At 35.5% G+C, this 20,929-nt stretch overlaps 1 protein-coding gene across 2 annotated transcripts in view; it reads left to right on the top strand.

Annotated features, from left to right (window-relative positions):
* Window positions 1-20,929, top strand: part of TLK1 (tousled like kinase 1) — a 147,019-nt gene that overhangs the window by 114,264 nt on the left and 11,826 nt on the right. For both annotated transcript variants that reach the window (XM_045480166.1, XM_045480167.1), the window contains 6 exons: window positions 11,459-11,556; window positions 14,119-14,200; window positions 19,622-19,713; window positions 19,798-19,887; window positions 20,032-20,201; window positions 20,503-20,638. In XM_045480166.1, coding sequence (XP_045336122.1) covers window positions 11,459-11,556; window positions 14,119-14,200; window positions 19,622-19,713; window positions 19,798-19,887; window positions 20,032-20,201; window positions 20,503-20,638 — 668 coding nt within the window. The remainder of the gene's footprint in view (window positions 1-11,458; window positions 11,557-14,118; window positions 14,201-19,621; window positions 19,714-19,797; window positions 19,888-20,031; window positions 20,202-20,502; window positions 20,639-20,929) is intronic.

Here is a 20,929-nt window from a genome sequence, read left to right as displayed (position 1 = left end):
AAACTTGGTTCTTTGGCTTAACTTTTAAGCTATCAAATGCTTGAGTAAATGTTTCAACTAAAATATGTACATTGGCAAATTTAGAAGAGCCTTAATCATTAATAATAGTATAAAGTGATATAATTTATTAAAATGTTGCTACGTGTTATTATAGTAAAATTTTTTAAATGTATAGCTTTGTACTGATTTGTAAACTACGAAATTGTAATCAGTTCATTGTTTTTACAGTTTTTTAGTTCAAACTATTTCAAATAAATAATAGATTTTCCCACTCAAAATGAACTTAATGACAGATGTAAAATTCTTTTTCTTTGACCAAACTTTTTAATTCTGCTTTTTGCTTGTCACATCATTTACATATTTTTTTTAATAGGCTGCATAATTGCTAAAAGTGAGTTAGTGAACTAATCGAAGATAGCTTCTGTGAAGTTGTCTTCCTGTGAGGTAGGACAGAGAAACCCATTCTGGTAGCAGCTGCCATCATACTATGTACTGTTTTGTTTTTGGAATGCCATCAACCTGCTTTCAGACCCCTGCCATTTAATTACAGAGAATAGAAAAAGATACATAAATGTGTCCACATATATGTGTAATTTGCATTAGCATTTTTAACTATGCTGTATCTGTCTATGCCCCTACTCAGAAAAGTTTCAACCCCAAATACTTTAACAGTAAATTGTGAAATGATTTATTCTGGTCTTTTTTTTTTTTTTTTTTTTTTTCTTCTTAAAGTGTATTTTCTTCTGTTGTAATTATTGACTATTTTTCCTGCTCTTTGGGTTACAGTAGACAACTTCAGTCTATTCTCTGTAACAGATGGAGTTGTAATGAGACTGTTGGGGGATTTTGTAATACAGAATTAGTATAAGTATTGTGTGCCCACCTAAGCAGTTGTCATAATGAATTCATAGAGACCTATGCTTGATGTCCCCTATAAAGATTTATCAATTATTTTCAAACCAGCCTTTCATGATAATGGAATACTTTAACTGGAGGGTTATTATTTTTACATATAATAAAATAGTTCATTTTAAATTACTCTTTCTAATAATGAGATTGTACATGTGTATCTTATTTTATGAAAACCTGTTACATAAAATCTGAAATTACAAAGCAGTTATATTAGGAATCGGCTATTTGTATTACAAAAAATACTTTGCTTTTTGAAAAGCTTCCGAGAAGGGTTGGTTTTGGTCTTGGTTGGTTGTGTTTGGTTGACTTTAAAGCTTTCCTGGTTCTTTGAAAATATTTGGTTTCTCTGAAACACTTCTGTAAGTATTCTTAAGGGAGGTATACTTACACATCTAGACACTATCTAAATAGTTGCAAACTGTTGTAAAATACTACCCTTTCTCTTCTAACCTCCATATTAGCCTCTTTCCCTGTGTTTGACTTCTCCATGTTTTGTATTACTCATTCTTTCTAATAACTGTCCCCTCCGTAATCATTTTCCTGCTTTATTTTTTCAGCTTTTATCATATTTACTGAGCAGCTCTAGATTTCTAACTTTATCTTCTTAGCCATTTTACAACAGTACTTTTCTTTGACCAACATCATGGAATATTTTGGGAGAGTGGATAAACTACTAATGCTGAAATATGCTTTCATGTCTTGAATTCTCGCATATTCTTCTAAGAGGCTATTTTGGGTGAGAAGAATGTATGAATGCATTATAAAGAAAGTTGTTGGTAGTACATACAGAGAACAGAATTGAGTAAGTAGTGTCATCTCAGAGCACAAGTCAACAAGAGTTGCCTGCTTACTACTTGGATATAAATTTTGAGTTGCACAATTAAATAATAAGCATTAAGTCACATGTTTTAAAAAGTTATTTGGCATTCCAAAGCACAACTGGAAAATAGGCCATTAAAACAGGTCATTCTGTTTTCTAAAAAAGTAGATTGGACACTTTTAATACACAGAGAACAAGCTTCAGTTAAGGGAAAAGATGTTATGACCTCTGTTTTAGCAGTTCCCTTCGCTCCTGGGTTTATTAAGCTAACATGAACTGTACCCAAGTTGTAACTACCATATGGTTTCTACCATAGGCTAGATCTGATCTGTGTATATTTGAGATCCTTGTAACCTGCACAGGAATTAACCTATAGTATGCCAGCTTACGGTTTAGATTTAGAGCCCGACATACTCTCGCTTTCATCCTGTCTTTAAGCCGAAGCAGGCTCTTAAAGTTCAGTCAAATTGCTAGATTAAATTTGTGGGCACCGAAAGAGAACTTATTTTATTGAGGAGGCCCATGTTATTTGGACATACGGGACTAGAAGACCTACTTACTTTTTTTTGAAATGAATAATTTATGATGTGCATTGTATTTTGTAAAGATCATCATAATAATTGAATAGGTAAACTGAAATATGAAAAAGTATATTTACCATTGAATAAATCATAAAGTTCAGTTCACATTCTGTGCTGTTCTGCGGGGTTAGAAATACAATAAATCCAAAGCTGTGAAAGTGATAGAGTAAGGAATGAAAGGTAAGCAGAAGTCTCCAAAAGTAAGTCCATGGCTAACAAATAGATATTTCTGGGGCTTAGGGGCTTATTAGTTTTTTCTTCTGAGATTAGGAAAATTGCTGTGCAGCACCCTTTTTTTAAATATATATCAAGAATTCTTCAATATTTTCAGTTTTTCTCACTTTATGAAATCATTGCTCACTCATTCACTCAGTGACTTATTTCCACACTCTGCCTGATACAGGCATGATTCGTATCCCCATTTCAGAAGAACTACATGATAACTGCACTTGATGGATTTTGAAGTTTTAACCATTCTAGAGTGAACATTGATGTTAACTTTTTGAATGCCAGGATCTTCTATGTTTTGTAGAAATTAATAAAAGCTAGTAACTGGCAAAGCCAAACACGAACCTTTTTCCACTCCCATTTCAATGGCAATACCTATACACTTATTCCTACAATTTTTTTGTTGTAGTTAGGATAGCAAGTTGATTCTTTGTATTCAGAAGAATTCATTCACTTGTAGCTCTCTTCGCATCTGTCTTAGAATAGTGCTGATGTTGGCTTTTTGTTTTTTCAGATACATGCTTCATTTTCATTGCAGATAAAGGAGAGCAGTATAGTTTTTCACCCACAGATACTCTTTCCCTCACGTATTACTTTCCTTGGGTAATGTTAGTGATGATTGTATCAGCTACAGTATTTCTTATTAGCTGATACATTTGCTTTTCACTCTAAATTTATTTTTAAAGGTCAACTGAAAAGCACATTTTTAATAAAAAGTATAAATACTCTAACATAATCTTACCTTTTATGTAGCTTAAGGATTTAACAGAAAAGAACTATATAATAAAATACATGGACTATGCAAATTATACCCAAGACAGTTTTTAAAAAATGACCTTTCACTGGTAGTAATTATGTGCAAATTTACCCAGTTATCACTTACTAAAAGCTAGTAGTTGCAATAGGAATAATTTACTATCTTTAAGAGGTTGGTTCTTTGAAGCAAGACTACTAACTGTCCCATTTTATGTACCTGTACCACATGTGGAATATGGATTTAAGGAAACTAACAGACTGTATGTCAGTTAGCTTTTATGGTTAATCCTGTTTTGATACCAGTCTTTGATAAATCCTAGTTATGGGAAGGCAGTTTATCTTTTTGATTTGAGGAGTTCTGCTAGATTGTTGTTTGTATTCAGATAATTCTGGAATTGAAGAAAACTACATGGATATGCTTTTCTAGGATTGTTACTAAATTAACGCAAATATATATATATATATTTTTAATTTTTTTTAGTTTATTTTTTTAGAAAGAAAGTGAGTAGGGGAAGGGTGGAGAGGGAGGGAGAGAGAATCCTAAGCAGGCTCTGCCCTGTCAGCACAGAGCCCAGTGCAGGGCTCGAACTCACGAACTGTGAAATCATGACCTGAGCGAAAATCAAGAACCAGATGCTTAATCGACTGAGCCACCCAGGTGCCCCTAACACAAATATATTTTTTAAAAATCCCTGAAAAACCATCATCCTTGTAATAGATTCTCTCTGTAGTCATACTGTTATTTAAATGATCCTAGTTACCCATCATGGCATCCCAAAATGATGAGGAAATAAGAATTTTGAAGGTTATTAGAACTAATAACTATGTCTTGCCCCTGCTGTTACTTAAGTTTGTGATGTGAACAGCATGCATATGTTGCTCTTTATTTTTTAGTCTTTAAGTTTTGTCCTCTTCTATATTTAAAATACTTGATTAACTAAAGAAAATAATACATATAGGAAATTTGACATCTCAGTATGGAATATTAAATAATGTTAGTAGGGATTGGCCTTAATGTTGTATGTGTTTTGGGTTGTGTGTGTGAGAGGGAGAGTAAGAGTGAGAGTGAGAGAGAGAGAGAGAGAGAGAGAGAGAGAGATTTATAAGCCCTGAATATAAGTGCTGGAAGTTTATTTTGAAAAATATAACCAATTTGTAATTTGAAACAGGCTTAGGCAAGAATCCTCAGCACCAACACAAATGTATCTTTGCAGACCGAAGGAATCAGCTAAACAATTTGCAGTCATCTCAATCTCTACTAAAACAAAAATCACATCCAACATGCCACCTGACACCATTTCTTTCTCTCTCTCTCTTTTGCTCCTTGCGATGTGGCATTCATCTCTCCTTGTGCCTCCGTTCTGAAGAGATAACAGTATAGCAACAACTCTGCCATTGAAATCCTGTTCTCTGACCGATATTGGCACCTGCAAAGAGAAACAACCAGTAACAGGCAGCAGCAGCATCAGTATTAATCTTCCATGATGAAATCTTTACAGGTCAAGAACAAGCACACAGCTCTTTTCTCACTCCTTCACAGTGGACCATGCATCTAGTTGAAATGGAAGACAATGGATTGTCTACAAGCCTTTTGAACAGTGGAGAATACAGGGCATTGGTTTTAGGTGAATTGACCCCCAAATATTCTTGAAGTTTGATATCTCCTTTGGTCTTTCTAGAATACCATTGTCATCTGATTTATCAAATCCTTAGTATAACCACAAAGAATAAATTTGCATACGTGACATTTCTTGTCACTTTAGGTTTGAATAAAAATATGAAAAAAACAGTATAATTCTAGAGGACTTAATTTCTAAATCTGTGTGTTCCCCTTTATATTCATGGCCATGACTAGAAGAAATCTCTTGGGAATTCTTCTCTCAATTAAAGCCAACCACATTGTACATTATATTTCTCTAGAACATAAGAGGCTACTTGTATATACAGGCAGTAGTTTTAAGTGGAAGTCTGATGAAAATGCACTATAGTAGAAAAAGTCATGATTAAGCCCATGAAGAATGTCATGAGGTTCTTGACTTCTTGGCATGTGTGGGCAAGAAAAGTGCCAAGAGGAGTGTTAGATTTCTAAACTTGACATTTTGTCCTTACTACTGCTTCCCTTTTAAGAACAAGTGGTAGTCTATAACAGATGACTCTGACCGTGCCGAGAGATCATGGAACTGGCTGTCAATAGGAGAACTCCCAGTGTTCGTATTTTATCTCTTGTGCTTACTATGAAACCATAAACATTCCTTGCCCTGTGTTTCCACATTTGCAGTCATTTATCTTAACTTGGTAGTAGATGTTCAGTGACCAAAATGAAACTTTAGAGGTAAAATGTGTTTTGCTTCTGTAATGTTTAATATTAATCCAGTTGTTTTATAAGCAATGGAATCTTTTTAATTTTGGAAAGAATTTTAGAAGTCATGTTAGCAATTGGTCAGAGCAGAGTTTAATTCAGATTTGTAAATTCAGTCTAAAGATCACTGTTTCACAAAAAAAAGAAAAACAATTGCTTGACCACTGGCCCTTCCCAATGAGAACTATAACTCCATGCCATTTACGATAGACCCTTGAACAATGCAGGGGTTATGGGCACCGATCCCTCTTTACCCCCATGTGCACAAAAATCTGCATATAACTTTTGCCTCCCCAAAACCTAACTATACTAATAGCCTACTGTTAACCAGAAGCTTTACCAATAACATAAGCAGTCAACTAACACAAATTTTCTGTTATATATAATACTGTATTCTTACAATAAAATGAGCTAGAGGTATGAATCCACCCATATCCTGAAAAAGGTTGAAAGGAAGCCTGCAGTGGGGAGAAGGGCTACGATATGTTGTAGTAGGGCATGGTGCCTGTACATGCTGTGGCATGCTGTCAGCACTTTGGTTTGTGTTGAACATCAAGGATTTTCACTCCTAGCCTAATACAGCAGCTGTAATTGCTTTCTTAAGAAATGTACTAAATATTTAAATTTTGCCGATCAGTTGAATTGTTATATTTATTTGCTTCTGGGAAGGGTTTTATTTTGTTTTGTTTAAATAGAATGGAGGAACTAATGGAATCAAACCCTGCCTATTTCAACAGTTATTCTCAGGGGTTTTAATGTATGTATTTATGCATTTGAAGAGAGAATAAAAAACCACCCCAATCGCCATACCCCACACCGTCCCCCTAAAAAACAAGGAAATGAAGTGCAGAGAAAGGAAAACATTAAGGTTCTAAAATAATTATGTAAGGCAGTGAAATACACCTGAGGGAGATAGAGTATTCTCCCATCAGTAATAGCCAGCTCCGTGATTGGGAATAGGAGTGACGGGATTTATGTAGTTAGGAAAGAAACCTTCCACTCCCCAAGGAATTTCGTAATTTTTGTCCCTTCTCCTCCTACCCCAGTCCTCCATCTATACAATATACTCAAGCAAAAATAGGATTATGGGCAATAGTTTGAAAACCAATCTCTATAAATTCAGATTTGCTTTATCTGCATGGTTTTTTGGTTTGTTGGTTGGTTCGTATTTCCAATGGTTCATATCTCTCACATCCATAGGTAGGATATTTGAAAGCATGTAATAGACATAATCTGGGAACACACAATAGGGATAAAGTTGAAGTAAACTGGTAATGATTTTCTTCTTAATTCTTTTTTCTGCACTGCCCTTTCTTTCCATTAGCTTTTAATAGTGCCTTTTGTTAATTTCTCCTTTCCCTTTCTGGTGATAAACTTTTAGAATGACATAGTTTATGACATTAAAAATTTGAGGACCTGCAGATACTAACTTTTGAGGGATTAATATTTGTTCATATTACTGAAATGAATTTGGAGTTAAACTTTTTGAAACCTCATTCTGAACTTGTTTTCCTAGACCAAGCAACGTTTATAGTGCTGTTGAATAGACTGTTGGAAGTGATATGCTTTTTTCTCTCCTACAATCTTCATAATACACTATGCAGAATTTCTTTTTTACCAACCCTCTTGGAATATAGGCAAGTTGAGAATGATACATTAAAATCCTTTCTATCTTATCTTCCTTTATAGAAAAGCAGCACTTCAAAAAGAGGTTTTTTGTGTGTATAACATGTAACATATTCAAGATTTGTTAAAGAAATATAAACTCAGGTGTTTAATTTTTTCAGGAAATGTATCAGTTTTACCTGTGATAATGCATTTTATAACTCTTAAAGCTTTATAGCTTTAATGCCTACATACCCCACCTTTCAGTAATTGCTCTTTTAAAAATTGCCATTATGGGAAATGCTCAGAATTTCACCTAGCAGTTTTCACCTGGCATTTTGCAGAGATTGTCTAGTACCGTGACTGACTTTTGGCTTAGAGTGTTGAGCCAAGAGGACATTAAGTTGCAAGAAAAGACTTTGATTACAAATAGAAAGCATTTCTATGTCAAACTTCTGCTGAGAGACAAACGTTTTTGGTTGAATTGCTGTGAAATTTACCTTCCACGTAAAAATTTAAAAGCTGTAAATTTTGGAAGGTGTGTTTCACAGGTTGCTTAGACAGTAAGGCAATATTGAGATCTGTTGTTGTATACTTGTATGACTTGGTTTTTAATTCAGAATATTAAGAGCTTATTTTAAGATACTGTTAAAATAGCGGTAGAAATACTGTTAAATTGTCCGTTGCTACAGCTTTCTGTTTCAACAGAAAGGAGCCATGTCCTTTTAAAACTGTATGTGATCACCAAATCTACCTCTCTCTCTAAAACCGTCTCTTCTTACCCATGTCCCTTGTATGCCATAATTGCCTACAGAGACCAGTTCCTTTCCAGAGATGCTATTTCTTTGTATCTTCTAGATAACTGCTCAGCTAGTAGATGACTCCGGAATTTTTACTTGGTATTCTTATTAAGCATGAGCTATCTGGTTGGATTATCTCTCTTATATTTTAGTAAGCTTGCCTAGTTTTGCCATGGTTTGAGGATTCTGTTCTGTAATGAACTCAGGTTAGTTGTGAGCCTGGGTCATACTTGCTTCTCCTGAACCCTCTGAAAACGATTAATTCTGAGGATGGCCCAGAGATTAATGTTGATCTCAAGCAAGGAGAGTGTAGTCTGTAGGATAGATCTGCACTAAATATAAATTATTTATATTTGGACATGATCTGCGCTAAATAGAAGTTAGTTGATGAGACTACTGTATTCTAGACTGTTGTACCCTGGGGCCATACCAAAATTGGGTCTTGCCTCTTTGTATAAGGAAAGGGTACTAGGTAGTATTGCCCTAACATTTGCCCAAAAGTATGTGTATTAATCTGCTTGGGCTGTAATGATGAAATACCATAGACTGGGTGTCTTAAAATTTTTCTCACAGTTCTAGAAGCTGGAAATCCAAGATTAGGGTCTAGCAGGTTCAGTTTCTTGTGAGGATCTATCTCTTCCTGGTTTTAGATGGCTGTCTTCTCAAGTCCTCACCTGTCTTATTCTCTGCTCTCACAAAGAGGGGACAGGATGGGGAGGATAGATGTCTCTCCCTTCCTCCTTATAAAGCCACTAATCCCATCATGTGGGACCCACCTTCATGACCTAATCTAATTCTAATTACTTCCCAAAGCCTCCATCTCCAGATACCATCACATTGGGGTTTAGGGCTTAAACATAGGAATTTGGGGCAGGGGGGGGGGGGACGACACAAACCTTTAGTCCATAACAGTATATATCCTTTGTTCAGTGGGGTTTAAGAGAAATTATTTATAAGAGTTGCAGAATTATCTTCCCCCCAGAAGTATGTCACTTTGGTTTAAGGTCCAAGATACTGTGGAATAAATAGTAAACTAGAATATGGGAGCTGTAAATATATTTCACTGACTATAGAGGATTTATATTTATCTGTATGTAAGACTTGGTTATAATTCCTTCCCTTGACATTTCCTCTTAAATACATAGGATCTAGCTTTGTTTTTTGTTTTTTTTTTTTGTTTTTTTTTTAGTGCTTCTGGCATCATTTTGTTTTTTCCTGTAAACTTTATAATTCAAACCAAATGCAGCTTGCCTGTGCTTTTTGTATTGTAAGATTTTATGGGACATATTTGTCTTGTTTTATAGAGGATAAAAAAGTTTACTTAACTGACACGGATGGACATTTTACCTTCTTTAATAAGTATTTTGTGATCTTGGTTACTGCCATTGGATAAACCTCTGAAGATTAACAAAAAATATTAAGCACATGTAACTATGTGTCAACAATCTAGTTGGATCTCATAATTATATATTTATTGATTCAGTAAGATTTAGTTTCTGTAAATTCACTTTTGAAATAGTATCCCCTTACCACAATTTCAAATAAAAGTTAAAACAATTTTTCATCTGGTATCCTAATAGGCATTTCATAGTTTTATCAGATATTTAAAAATCCACCAAGTGTTTAGTTTTATAAACTACCAAGTGTTTAGTAGTTTCCTGCATGTGTAAGAATCAAATTAATGGCAAGTTTTAAGACAGCAAATGTTAGTAATATGAAAGGAAAAGGTTGCCACTTTCTATGTTCTGTGCTAGAAATGAATTTGAATTTTTTCATACTCCCAAACATTTTCTACAGCCAGTTCCTTACTGTACTTCATATGACTAAATTAAGACAACTGTGATTTGAGTATCGTTCCAGAAGTTTTTAATCTATTTCATGTCCTTATAATGAGTCTTCAATTATTTAATTCCCTAGACTATTACCTTTCTTTCTTTCATTGAAATAAGGAATATTTGTGACTGAAGCTGTATTAAGTGCATTAGTTTCAGTTAAATTAAGACAGTCTGTTTAGTGTGTCTATTTTCTAAAGATCTCCAAAATTCTAGGAAGGCTGATCTTCATTTAAATTTATTTTTAAATGTTCTATTTGTCATCTAATTTTTACTTTATATTAAATATCTCTGTAACAAGTAGTGGTTGAGTTTTATTTTAAAACAATAAAAAAATAACCTCAAGGGTCAAGTGGAATACAAACAACATACTTAGATTTAGTTGTTTTAATCTGTGAACATTTGTTTTTCTTTATCTTAATTAGAATCTTCTTTTCAGTTTAAGCCTTAGATAAAGGTGTTACAGACTTTATATGTCTATTATTTGCTTTGGAATGAAATGATATTAATATTTTCATAGTAAACTTGAAAATTGCTTTTTAGATAAAGGATTTTTAAAATCAGAAGATAAATCATTAAAAGAAAATGAGCTAATATAATACAGAAATATTTAAGTGTAATACTAAAAAACAACCTCTATTCCATTTGGTATAGATTTATAATGATAGCGGATACACATTTAGGCCAAAGCAATTTGTATTTGTTTATTTCCTCAACAAACACTAATTCAAAAATACTATAAAATTGGGCATTTCTAGAATTTTCCACCGAAATTTGATATATTCTTATCTGTCCCTTATGTAGTATTCAAATTTATATTGACAAAGAGATATGTAAGATGGGTGATTGTTTATTTGGGATCTTATTTTTTTTTTTAATGTTCTCAAAATTGTATATTTTGAGACATGAAAAGTATTTTCAAAAATTTTATATCAAATGTGAAAGAAAATTTCATTAGGATTTGCCTCTATCTGCTCTAATAACTGAGGATCTGCCACAGCTATCCGTGCAGTTTTTATTTTAGTCTCTTTATGATTACAGAGAGATTTACTTGAGTGGTCAGATTGTATGTGTGTGCATGTTTGTGTATATCAAACACTATAAGGCCTAGAAATAATCAGTGGTTCTGTCTTCTTCCTTTTTTTAACTATTGTAAAATACCTTCATTTCATTTGTTTTGTATTGCTAAATTATTCCCTCTTAAATTAAAATCAGGATGTATCAGAAATAAAGCTCTCATTTTGTGTTATAAGTCAGTTTCAGACTACCTTGCAGTCATTTTCAGTTTAGATGTTATAAAAATAGATTTCTTGTAGTACAGAATAAAACTCAGCATCTCATTAGGTATAGATTTTTATGTGGAGGATGGTTTCTTGAAATAGGCTTTTTGCCTTATCTCTTTCCATCTTTCAGGCATTGAAAGTGCACTTTGGTCTTTTAACTCAGTGGTACTTTATAATATACTATTCTTCCCGTCATTGTAAAAAATTGATGCATGGGTAAAAATATCTTTTTTATATTGCAAATAAATTGAGCTTGTTATAGTCCCCTCTCTTCATTTTCAGGAAGAGGCAGAAATCCAGGCAGAACTTGAACGTTTGGAAAGAGTCAGAAATCTTCACATTCGAGAGCTCAAAAGAATAAATAATGAAGATAATTCACAGTAAGTCATTATTCATATTTTACAGTTTTACATGATAAAAGTTTTTTCCTTCCCTGTGAAGAGCATAAACACAATATTTCCATATTGGGTAGCTTCTCATCACACTTAGAAAACGATCCAGAGTCCTTCCCATGGCTCAGAAGGCCTTGTATGATCTTTTCTCTGGCCACCTCACCACTCCCATCTCTCTCATCCTCCCCTTATTTATATGTTGTAGATAAGCTGGCCCCCTCAAACATGTCTAGCACATTCCCACCTCAAGGCTTTTATGCTTACCATTTTCTCTGCCTGAAATGTTGTTCTTCTGAATATCTAAGTGGCTTACTCCTTATTGCACTCCAAATGACCATTAGAGAGGCTGTCCCTGGGCCACCCTCTAAAATAGCAGTCTCTGACTCACTCCATTCCCTCTCTATCATTACCTTGCTTTATTTTTTCATAGCATCTATCACTGCCTGGAATTACAGATTTATTTTCCAGTTCTTGTCTATCTCCTCCAATTAGAACATAAGCTACATGAGAGCCGAGGCTTAGTTTTGTTCTTGCTGTATCCCCAGAGCCTAGACCAGTGCCTGGCACATGATAGGCACAAAATAAATGTTTGTTGACTGAATACCAAAGTTAGTATTACAGTAGTGAAGGAGAAATTATTTCAACCAACGGGACTTCAGTAAGCCGTGTTTTCATCATTATGCAAAAACTGTAGAAGAAACAGAAAAGAAGTTTCAAGGTATAGCCTCTGTCCTTAATCCCTGCTTATCAGAATGAGTGCCATAGATACTAAATGCTAAAGAAATTCAAAAGAAGAGGAGATGACTGGTGGGAACTTTATGAAGAAGATAGAAATTAAGCAAGGCACTACTTGGATTTAATTGATGTACAGGAAAGGAAGGGTGGTCTTTTTATCCTTTATCTGTGAGATTTGTCATGTCATTTAAAGCTTCATGACTTAATTTGAATCTCAGAATTGGAAATGGCCAATTTCTCTTGTGAACTATAAATAATCTTGCTTAAAAGAAGGCCTATCCATGATCATTGTATTTGTATAATTCATAAATACACAGATCATTCTTCTGTATAAGGTGAACGAAATGATATAGTTATGGAATAACCTAAAATGTACCAGATGAAAATTCTAATAAAGCAGGTAGGACAAAACTAATTTACAGTTGGCTGTTCTGAAAATTATGTTCAAACTTATTTATGGATATGACTTAGTCCACTTGATGAAAATCAAGTGAATTGTTACAGCTTTACCAAGCAGAGGGGTGCCTGGCTGGCTTGGTGGGTAGAGTGTGTGACTCTCAATCTGGGGTCGTGAGTTTGAGCCCACACTGGGGGTAGAGTTTACTTAAACAGAAAAAAAAAACCAAGCAAAATCTCTTTTATTAACAAGTTCTTCAACAAAAAAAAATTGTCAAAGTTACATTCAGTTGATTTTGAACAAAATATAATGTATTTGCACCTGGAGTTAATAAAGCTATCATTGTTCAAAACAGATGAACACAAGGGAAGGGAAACAAAAATAATATAAAAACAGGGAGGGGGACAAAACAGAAGAGACTCATAAATATGGAGAACAAACTGAGGGTTACTGGAGGGATTGTGGGAGGGGGGATGGGCTAACTGGGTAAGGGGCATTAAGGAATCTTCTCCTGAAATCATTGTTGCACTATATGCTAACTAATTTGGATGTAAATTTTAAAAAATAAAAAATTAAATTAAAAAATTTAAATTAAAAAAAATAGAGCTGTCATTGTTCTTGTTTTTGTTTTGTTTTGTTTTCTTGATGTCAAGGGCACACATTTTGGAATCACATTTTTCTGCTAAGTGCAGTCATGTATTAACTGTTGGTTGACCTGAGCAAGTTAGTTAACCTTTCTGTGTGGTGGTGTCCTCATCTGTAAAATAAGAGATGGTAGCAAGTCCTGCTTTAGAAGGGGTTGGCTGAGAAATAAATGAGTTAATACATGTGAATGCTTAATATATAGCAAAAGCAATAAGTGTTAAGTAGTAATAAGAGTAGTATTATCTGTGAGTGATTTTTAAGTTTCGTTTTAAAGCTTCCTTTTTTTAATTGGGAATTGAAATTTTATTTATACAAGTCCAAAGAGTAAAATTTAATCATGTATGAAGGCCAACTTATAAATACAATTATTTTTAATCATATGTCAGTACTGTAAAATCTGGATTAACCATCCTCTCAATATAAAAGTATATTTCTACAAGGGAAATAATTTCTTCTGAGTAGTTACAGGATTTCATAAAGATCTTGGAAGTAAGATAGTTGAAAAGTCTTTATCAGAGTGCTATAATTTTGGTTGTTGAACTTGAATATTCAGCTGTAAATGTTCAGCTTAGTGAACACCAAAGAGTTAAGATGGAAAGTAGTCACGCAAGTAGAGAAAGAAAAGCAGTATAGAATGGAATTAGAAATTAGTAGTGGAGTAACTGAGAACAATAACTCAGAGTAGTAGAAGAGAGAGTGGAACTTTATTGTGGAAGAAATCTTTTTTGTGTGTGTTTTTTGCATGCCTAAGTGTCTTTTTCTCCCACCTTAAGGTTCAAAGATCACCCAACGTTAAATGAAAGATATTTATTACTTCATCTGCTTGGTAGAGGTGGCTTTAGTGAAGTGTATAAGGTAATGTAAATTTTTTTCTTTTCTTCACACTAATAGAGCAAAGATACAGGAGTACATGGTTAAAGAGGTATTTGTCTTGGGGTGCCTGCATGGCTCAGTTGGTTAAGCATCCAACTCCTGATTTAGGCTAGGTCATGATCTCATGATATGTGAGTTCAAGCCCCATGTCAGGCTCCATGCTGGTAGCACGGAGCATGTGTGGGATTCTCTTGCTCTCTCTCTCTCTGCCTCTCCCCTGCTCATGTTCTCTCTCTCTCTCTCAAAACAAATAAACTTAAAAAAAGAGAGAGGTACATGTCTTTTATTGATTGATTTTTATGTTTCAGCTCTCATTACAAAATAGTCTGGTGGCTTATGTTGTCTTGTCTCAAGAATCTGGACACTATCCTTGTGTCATGCTAATATCTGACACCTAGTTATCAGTAGCCAATCTGATAACAGTCATTAGAATCAAGAGTGGCAGGTAGCCATCTAATATAGTACGTTTATGGAAAGATTGTACCCCTTAAACATGTGTCACAAGTATTACATGTCCTGAATTTACCCAAATTTCTACCTATTTTAAGGCCAGTGTTTCTTTTTTTTTTTTTTTTCAACGTTTATTTATTTTTGGGACAGAGAGAGACAGAGCATGAACGGGGGAGGGGCAGAGAGAGAGGGAGACACAGAATCGGAAACAGGCTCCAGGCTCCGAGCCATCAGCCCAGAGCCTGACGTGGGGCTCGAACTCACGGACCGCGAGATCGTGACCTGGCTGAAGTCGGACGCTCAACCGACTGCGCCACCCAGGCGCCCCAAGGCCAGTGTTTCTTAAATGCATCTCTGTAAATGTAGAAAAAGTTTTAGTCACCATGTTTAGTGTTTTGTATCTTAACCTTTTTTCACTTTACATTGTATCTTTCTGCCCAACCTTTAAAATTCTGTAGTTCCTACGGTCTTTTATCATTCTGTATACTCCTTTTCAAATACAGGTTTCCCCAGCTATCTAAAATAGAACATTACTGTGAAACCTTTCATAAGCCAAGAGTGGCGTAAAGGGAAGCGTATCTCCTGCTTTCTGAAGTTTTGTCAGGCTTCTTCACTTTTTACAAAAGACCTATATTAGAGGGGGTGCCTGGGTGGCTCAGTCAGTTAAGAGTCCAACTTTGGCTCAGGTCATGATCTCACAGTTTGAGCCCCTCATCAGGCTCTGTGCTGACAGCTCAGAACCTGGAGCCTGCTTCGGAGTCTGTGTCTTTCTCGCTCTCTGTGTGCTCTGTCTCTCTCAAAAATAAACAAACATTAAAAAAAAAAAAAAAAAAAAAAGACCTATATTAGTGCCTGTGCTCCCTAACTGAAAGAAATCCAGAGAGGATTTTTCACTTTTACAAAAAAAGCCATTACTGGGGGCACCTGAATGGCTCAGTCAGTTGAGCGTCCATCTTTGGCTCAGGTCATGATCTCATGGTTCACAAGTTCAAACCCCACGTCGGGCTCTGTGTTGCCAGCTCAGAGCCTGGAGCCTGCTTTGGATTCTGTGTCTCCCTCTCTTTCTGCCCCCTCCTCTGCTTGTGCTTTCTCTCTCTCTCTCTCTCTCTCTCTCTCTCTCTCTCTCAATAAATGAAATGAATGAATGAATGAATGCCATTACTGTATCAGTGTACGTATAGCCATTCTACCCCTTCCTTCTGAGCTCCATACCTGTTGGTGTACATAACTTAGTCTGTTTGCCTCACTTGGATGCTTCATATGGACTGAAAACTTAGGTCTGAAATAGAAGTTACCTTCCTCTTCTCCAAAACCTTTTTCTTCTAACACTGCTCCCCACTTCAGTACATAGCGTTACCATTCATCTGCCCAGATGAAAAACACAGGAGCCATTCTTCATTCCACCTCTCCCTTAACTCCCTTCCCTCCACATAAAACCAGTCCCTGCTGCCTACTGCTACTAATGTCATTAAGCTCTCAAATCCAGCAATGACCCTTGTCCTCTCTTAGCCCAAGGTCTCCTTGTCTCTTACTTGCATTGCTGCCTGCGCCTCGTACTTAATCACCTTCTTTGGGGCGCTGAGTTTCTCCAATTTTTGATGTATATACTGTAGCTAGAGTGGCCTTTTTATAAAACGCAATCTGATCATCTCACTCTCCTGCTTATAAGCCCCAGGGGCTTCCCATCTGCTCATAGCTAGGATGAAGTCATATTGAAGGTTGTACTCACCTTAAATTTCGATTCTTACAGAAGGCTTCACAGTTGATCTGCCTTTTATAGTTCTTTGTTGACACTTTGTGCTTTGTTATGTATTGGTGTAGTCAGTGGTTAAGAGCTTGGGTTCTGAAGCCAGACAGGCTGGATTTGAATCCTGACTAGTTCTGACTCCTATTTACTAACTGTATATACTTGGCCTTATGACACCAACTCTGCTTCAGTCTTCATCTGTGAATAATAACAGTACCTACATCATAGAATTGTTGTAATGATTAAATGAGCTATCACAGGGAAATCACATAGAATATTAGTGTTTAGCAAATGTAAGCTCATCAGATTATTATTAGAAATCCTCTCTGTTCAGTGAAACAAGGACTGTGCCTTCTTGGTTTACTGAGAACAAACCTAGATTCTAGTTCTTACTCTGGGAAATAATATGGGATTTGGATTCAAGAAACTTCAGTTCTGATCTTAGTTCAACTATGAGTCATTTTGTTTTTGTTTTGCTAAGTTGGATGAGCATTAAGACTCGTGGGCCCAACTTTCCTCACCCATCAGGAGTGATCTGTGAGCTCTCTCTCAATTCCTGGTTCTCTGATTCTAACAATAGTTCATCCTCAAGCACTTAATGGTTCAAGTAGGCTTACCCAGGCCACGAAGTAGAAAAGAAGATCATAGTAGCTCACTCTGGATCTAAAAATCACCAAAGTACAGTTAGTACTAGCTCAGCCTTAGAGTTGCCCAATTTTTGAGCCTGCTAACACCTTTCATGACAACCTTCTGCCACTGCCCTACAGTATTTGCACTGTTTTTAATGCCACAGGTGGGGGCTAAAAGGGGTTTTTCTTTTTGAAGAAAAGACTTATATAGCAAATAGAAAATGCAGATTGGGCCTAATAACTTGAATCTTCAATACTGATCTAAATACTAAACACCACTCTTTCCAACCCATTCAAAAAGCCTTTTCGTGGTGGCCAGGTCCACTGGGAAAGAAGCAGACTGTAAATCAAAAAATACACTTTTTTATCTATACCAAGGTGGAAAATACTGAATCAGTTGCTCAGTAATTACCACATTAGCCTATGGGAAGGGTATACTATACTCCCCTAATCTTGAGAGAAAGATGTATCATATATAAATCAAATATATATTGATAACTTTTATTAGTGTACTTAAAGTTTTATTCTCTTCTATTATCCTTTATGCTTTTTTTGCATCCTTTCACATGAGCTTCTTTTACTTTTATCCTTTTCTATTTCTTTAAACTTTTAATATTGTAATTAGTTCATGTTTAACATTTTATATGCTCTACCCTATTTAATCCTCTCAACAACCCAAACTTTACAAATGAGACTAAGGCTAAGAAGCTATTAGCACAAAGTTCTATAGTTGATGAGTTCTTTTTTTTTAATGCTTATTTTTGAGAGAAAGAATGTGGGCAGGAGAGGGGCAGAGAGAGAAGAGAGAGACAGAATCCAAAACAGGCTCCAGGCTCTGAGCTGTCAGCACAGAACCCGATGTGGGGCTCGAACTCATGGACTGTGAGATCATGACCTGAGCTAAAGTCAGACACTTAACCCGCCGAGCCACCAGGTGCCCCATATAGTTGATGAGTTCTGCCTCCAAAGTGAATATTCTTAACTACTGAATCCTATATTATTTCTCATCTCAGGCTTATGTGACAAGCAGTTTGTGTTTCCTGTTTATTTTTAGGTTAAGTTGATGGGGGTGTGGGGAGTAGGGACTGGGGACCTTCATTCTTACAAATATGTACCTTTTAAGTGTTTATTTATGTATTTTACATTTATTTATTTTTGATAGAGACAGAGCACAAGTGGGGGAGGGGCAGAGAGAGAAAGAGACACAGAATTCGAAGCAGGCTCCAAGCTGTCAGCACAGAGCCCGATGTGGGGCTCGAACTCCCAAACCGCGAGATCATGATCCGAGCCGAAGTTGGATGCCCAACCAACTGAGCCACCCAGACGCCCCTTAAGTGTTTTTTTTTTAAGGGATACCTTCAGGGGCACCCAGGTGGCTCAGTCGGTTAAGTGGTTGACTTCAGCTCAGGTCATGATCTCGTGGTTTGTGAGTTCAAGCCCCGCATCAGGCTGTGTGCTGACACTCGGAGCCTGGAGCATGCCTCTGATTCTGTGACTCCCTCGCTGTCTGTCTCTCTCAAAAATGAATATTTTTTAAAAAGTTTTATAAAGGGACACCTTTATGTATAAATCACAACAGAACCTAAATTAGTAGATCTCTCTTTAATGACAGTCAAGTGTGGTTTGTTTTTAATTTATAAATTACCCAAGACCTTAAAAGAATACTAATCATTCTTAATTTTTTTATGTAAGAATTAGGCTGATGATTTGAACAAACCAGTATAAGAACCTTTTTTTTAAGACAACCAGTGAAAATTGAAGACAAGTTGGGTATTAGAAGAGATTTTAAGAAATTATTGATGTAGTTAGGTGTGATAAAATGATATGTGGTATGGTTATGGTTATATTTGAACAGTTTCATAATCAAAGTTTATAATTTTTTAAACAGTTGGAAATTGTTAGGAACCTGTTTATTTTTAAATTTTTTTTTTTTTTCAACGTTTATTTATTTTTGGGACAGAGAGAGACAGAGCATGAACGGGGGAGGGGCAGAGAGAGGGAGACACAGAATCGGAAACAGGCTCCAGGCTCTGAGCCATCAGCCCAGAGCCCGACGCGGGGCTCGAACTCACGGACCGCGAGATCGTGACCTGGCTGAAGTCGGACGCTTAACCGACTGCGCCACCCAGGCGCCCCAAGAACCTGTTTATTTTTAAAGAAGTGGGGAGTTGCTAGAAAAAGGTAGAGGAAAAAGGTTTGCTTTGTCCGGCCCATAAAAAACACACTATAGCCATCTGTTCTGTTGGCTGCTTACTGCTACTGCCGGTAGAGAGGGGCCAGATTCATGTGTAAAGAAAGAAAACAATAACTTTGTTTTATCTTGATTCAGTATATTGGTATTTATGAACTTGAATATGAAAATTCACATTAAAGTTTTCTCTGATGTAGTATGATGGAATTTGTATCTTGTTTCCAGTAATAAATGTGTCATAGAACTATATATAATCATAGTTCAAAAACTGTAGTGTACGTTCTAATTCCATATTACTGCAAAAATCATCACCAAAAAATTTGTAGAAATCTCTTCAGCTATTCAGTTGATCTTTGGTCCTAACTCTACTATGCCTTGAATTCTAGGCTTTTGACCTTTATGAACAAAGATATGCTGCTGTGAAGATCCATCAGCTTAATAAAAGCTGGAGGGATGAGAAGAAGGAAAACTACCACAAGTAAATATTAATACTTTCTGGTTTGTATCAAGTGAAAGTACATTTAATAGTCATGGAGAATGAATATACTCTCTTCTCTCATAGACATGCCTGCAGAGAATATAGAATACATAAAGAACTGGATCACCCTAGGATAGTTAAACTCTATGATTATTTTTCCTTGGATACAGATACGTAAGTGAATATAAGGATTTAGTTTTTAAGAAAAACTGTTTGCTTTTTTGCTTTCCCTATTCTGTTATGATATACACTTCATTTCTCCACTGTGATAATTATTGGGTGATATTTTAAGTCTAATTTTTTTTCTCTTCATTGTAGGTTTTGTACAGTGTTAGAATACTGTGAAGGCAATGACTTGGATTTCTATCTGAAGCAACATAAATTAATGTCAGAGAAGGAAGCTAGGTCTATTGTAATGCAAATTGTAAATGCACTAAGATATCTCAATGAAATCAAACCCCCTATTATACATTATGATCTTAAGCCAGGTAATTAATAAAATTTGTCAAAATAATTTTATTTTTTTAAGCTTTAAAGACTGTGGTTTTTATTTATTAAGTTATCTGCAAATATGCTTTGTGGTTTAGCTTTTTACAAAAAACTCCATGGAATACTAGAAGAATTTAAAATGTTTATTGTGTTACCACACTTTAAAATTATAATTTGATTACATTTTTAACTATGTATTTTTAAATATCTGTTTGTTGCCCACAAGTCAGCTAGCATAGTAATGTTTTTCATCTATGTGTCATTGAAAAAAAAAAAAAAAACCTTATATTTTGTTCTTAGGAAACATTCTTCTGGTAGATGGCACAGCATGTGGAGAAATCAAAATCACTGATTTTGGTCTATCGAAGATTATGGATGATGATAGCTATGGTGTAGATGGAATGGATCTAACTTCTCAAGGGGCAGGCACTTACTGGTAAATGTATAATTTATTTTGAATGGAAATTGTGTAGACTACTTTTTGTGAGAGTTTAGTTTTTATGTTCATGTATTTTGGAGATTACTGTGGTGAGGGGGTACTAATACGAAGTTTGAGTCAAGAGGGAGATTCCTGTCATCAGCCTTCTTTTCTCATCTGCTCTTAACTATAAATATGACGTAAGTGAAGGAAGAATGACTTGGCATCAGTGAGTGACTTCAGTATCTACCAGCCAGAAACGCCTCACATAGAAAATTACGGATTTTCTTTCTGTATATTCAAGTGATG

The sequence above is a fragment of the Leopardus geoffroyi genome, chromosome C1 (genome assembly GCF_018350155.1).
Source record: "Leopardus geoffroyi isolate Oge1 chromosome C1, O.geoffroyi_Oge1_pat1.0, whole genome shotgun sequence".
Classification (NCBI taxonomy): Eukaryota; Metazoa; Chordata; class Mammalia; order Carnivora; family Felidae; genus Leopardus; species Leopardus geoffroyi.
This window is presented reverse-complemented; position numbering and strand designations above follow the sequence as displayed.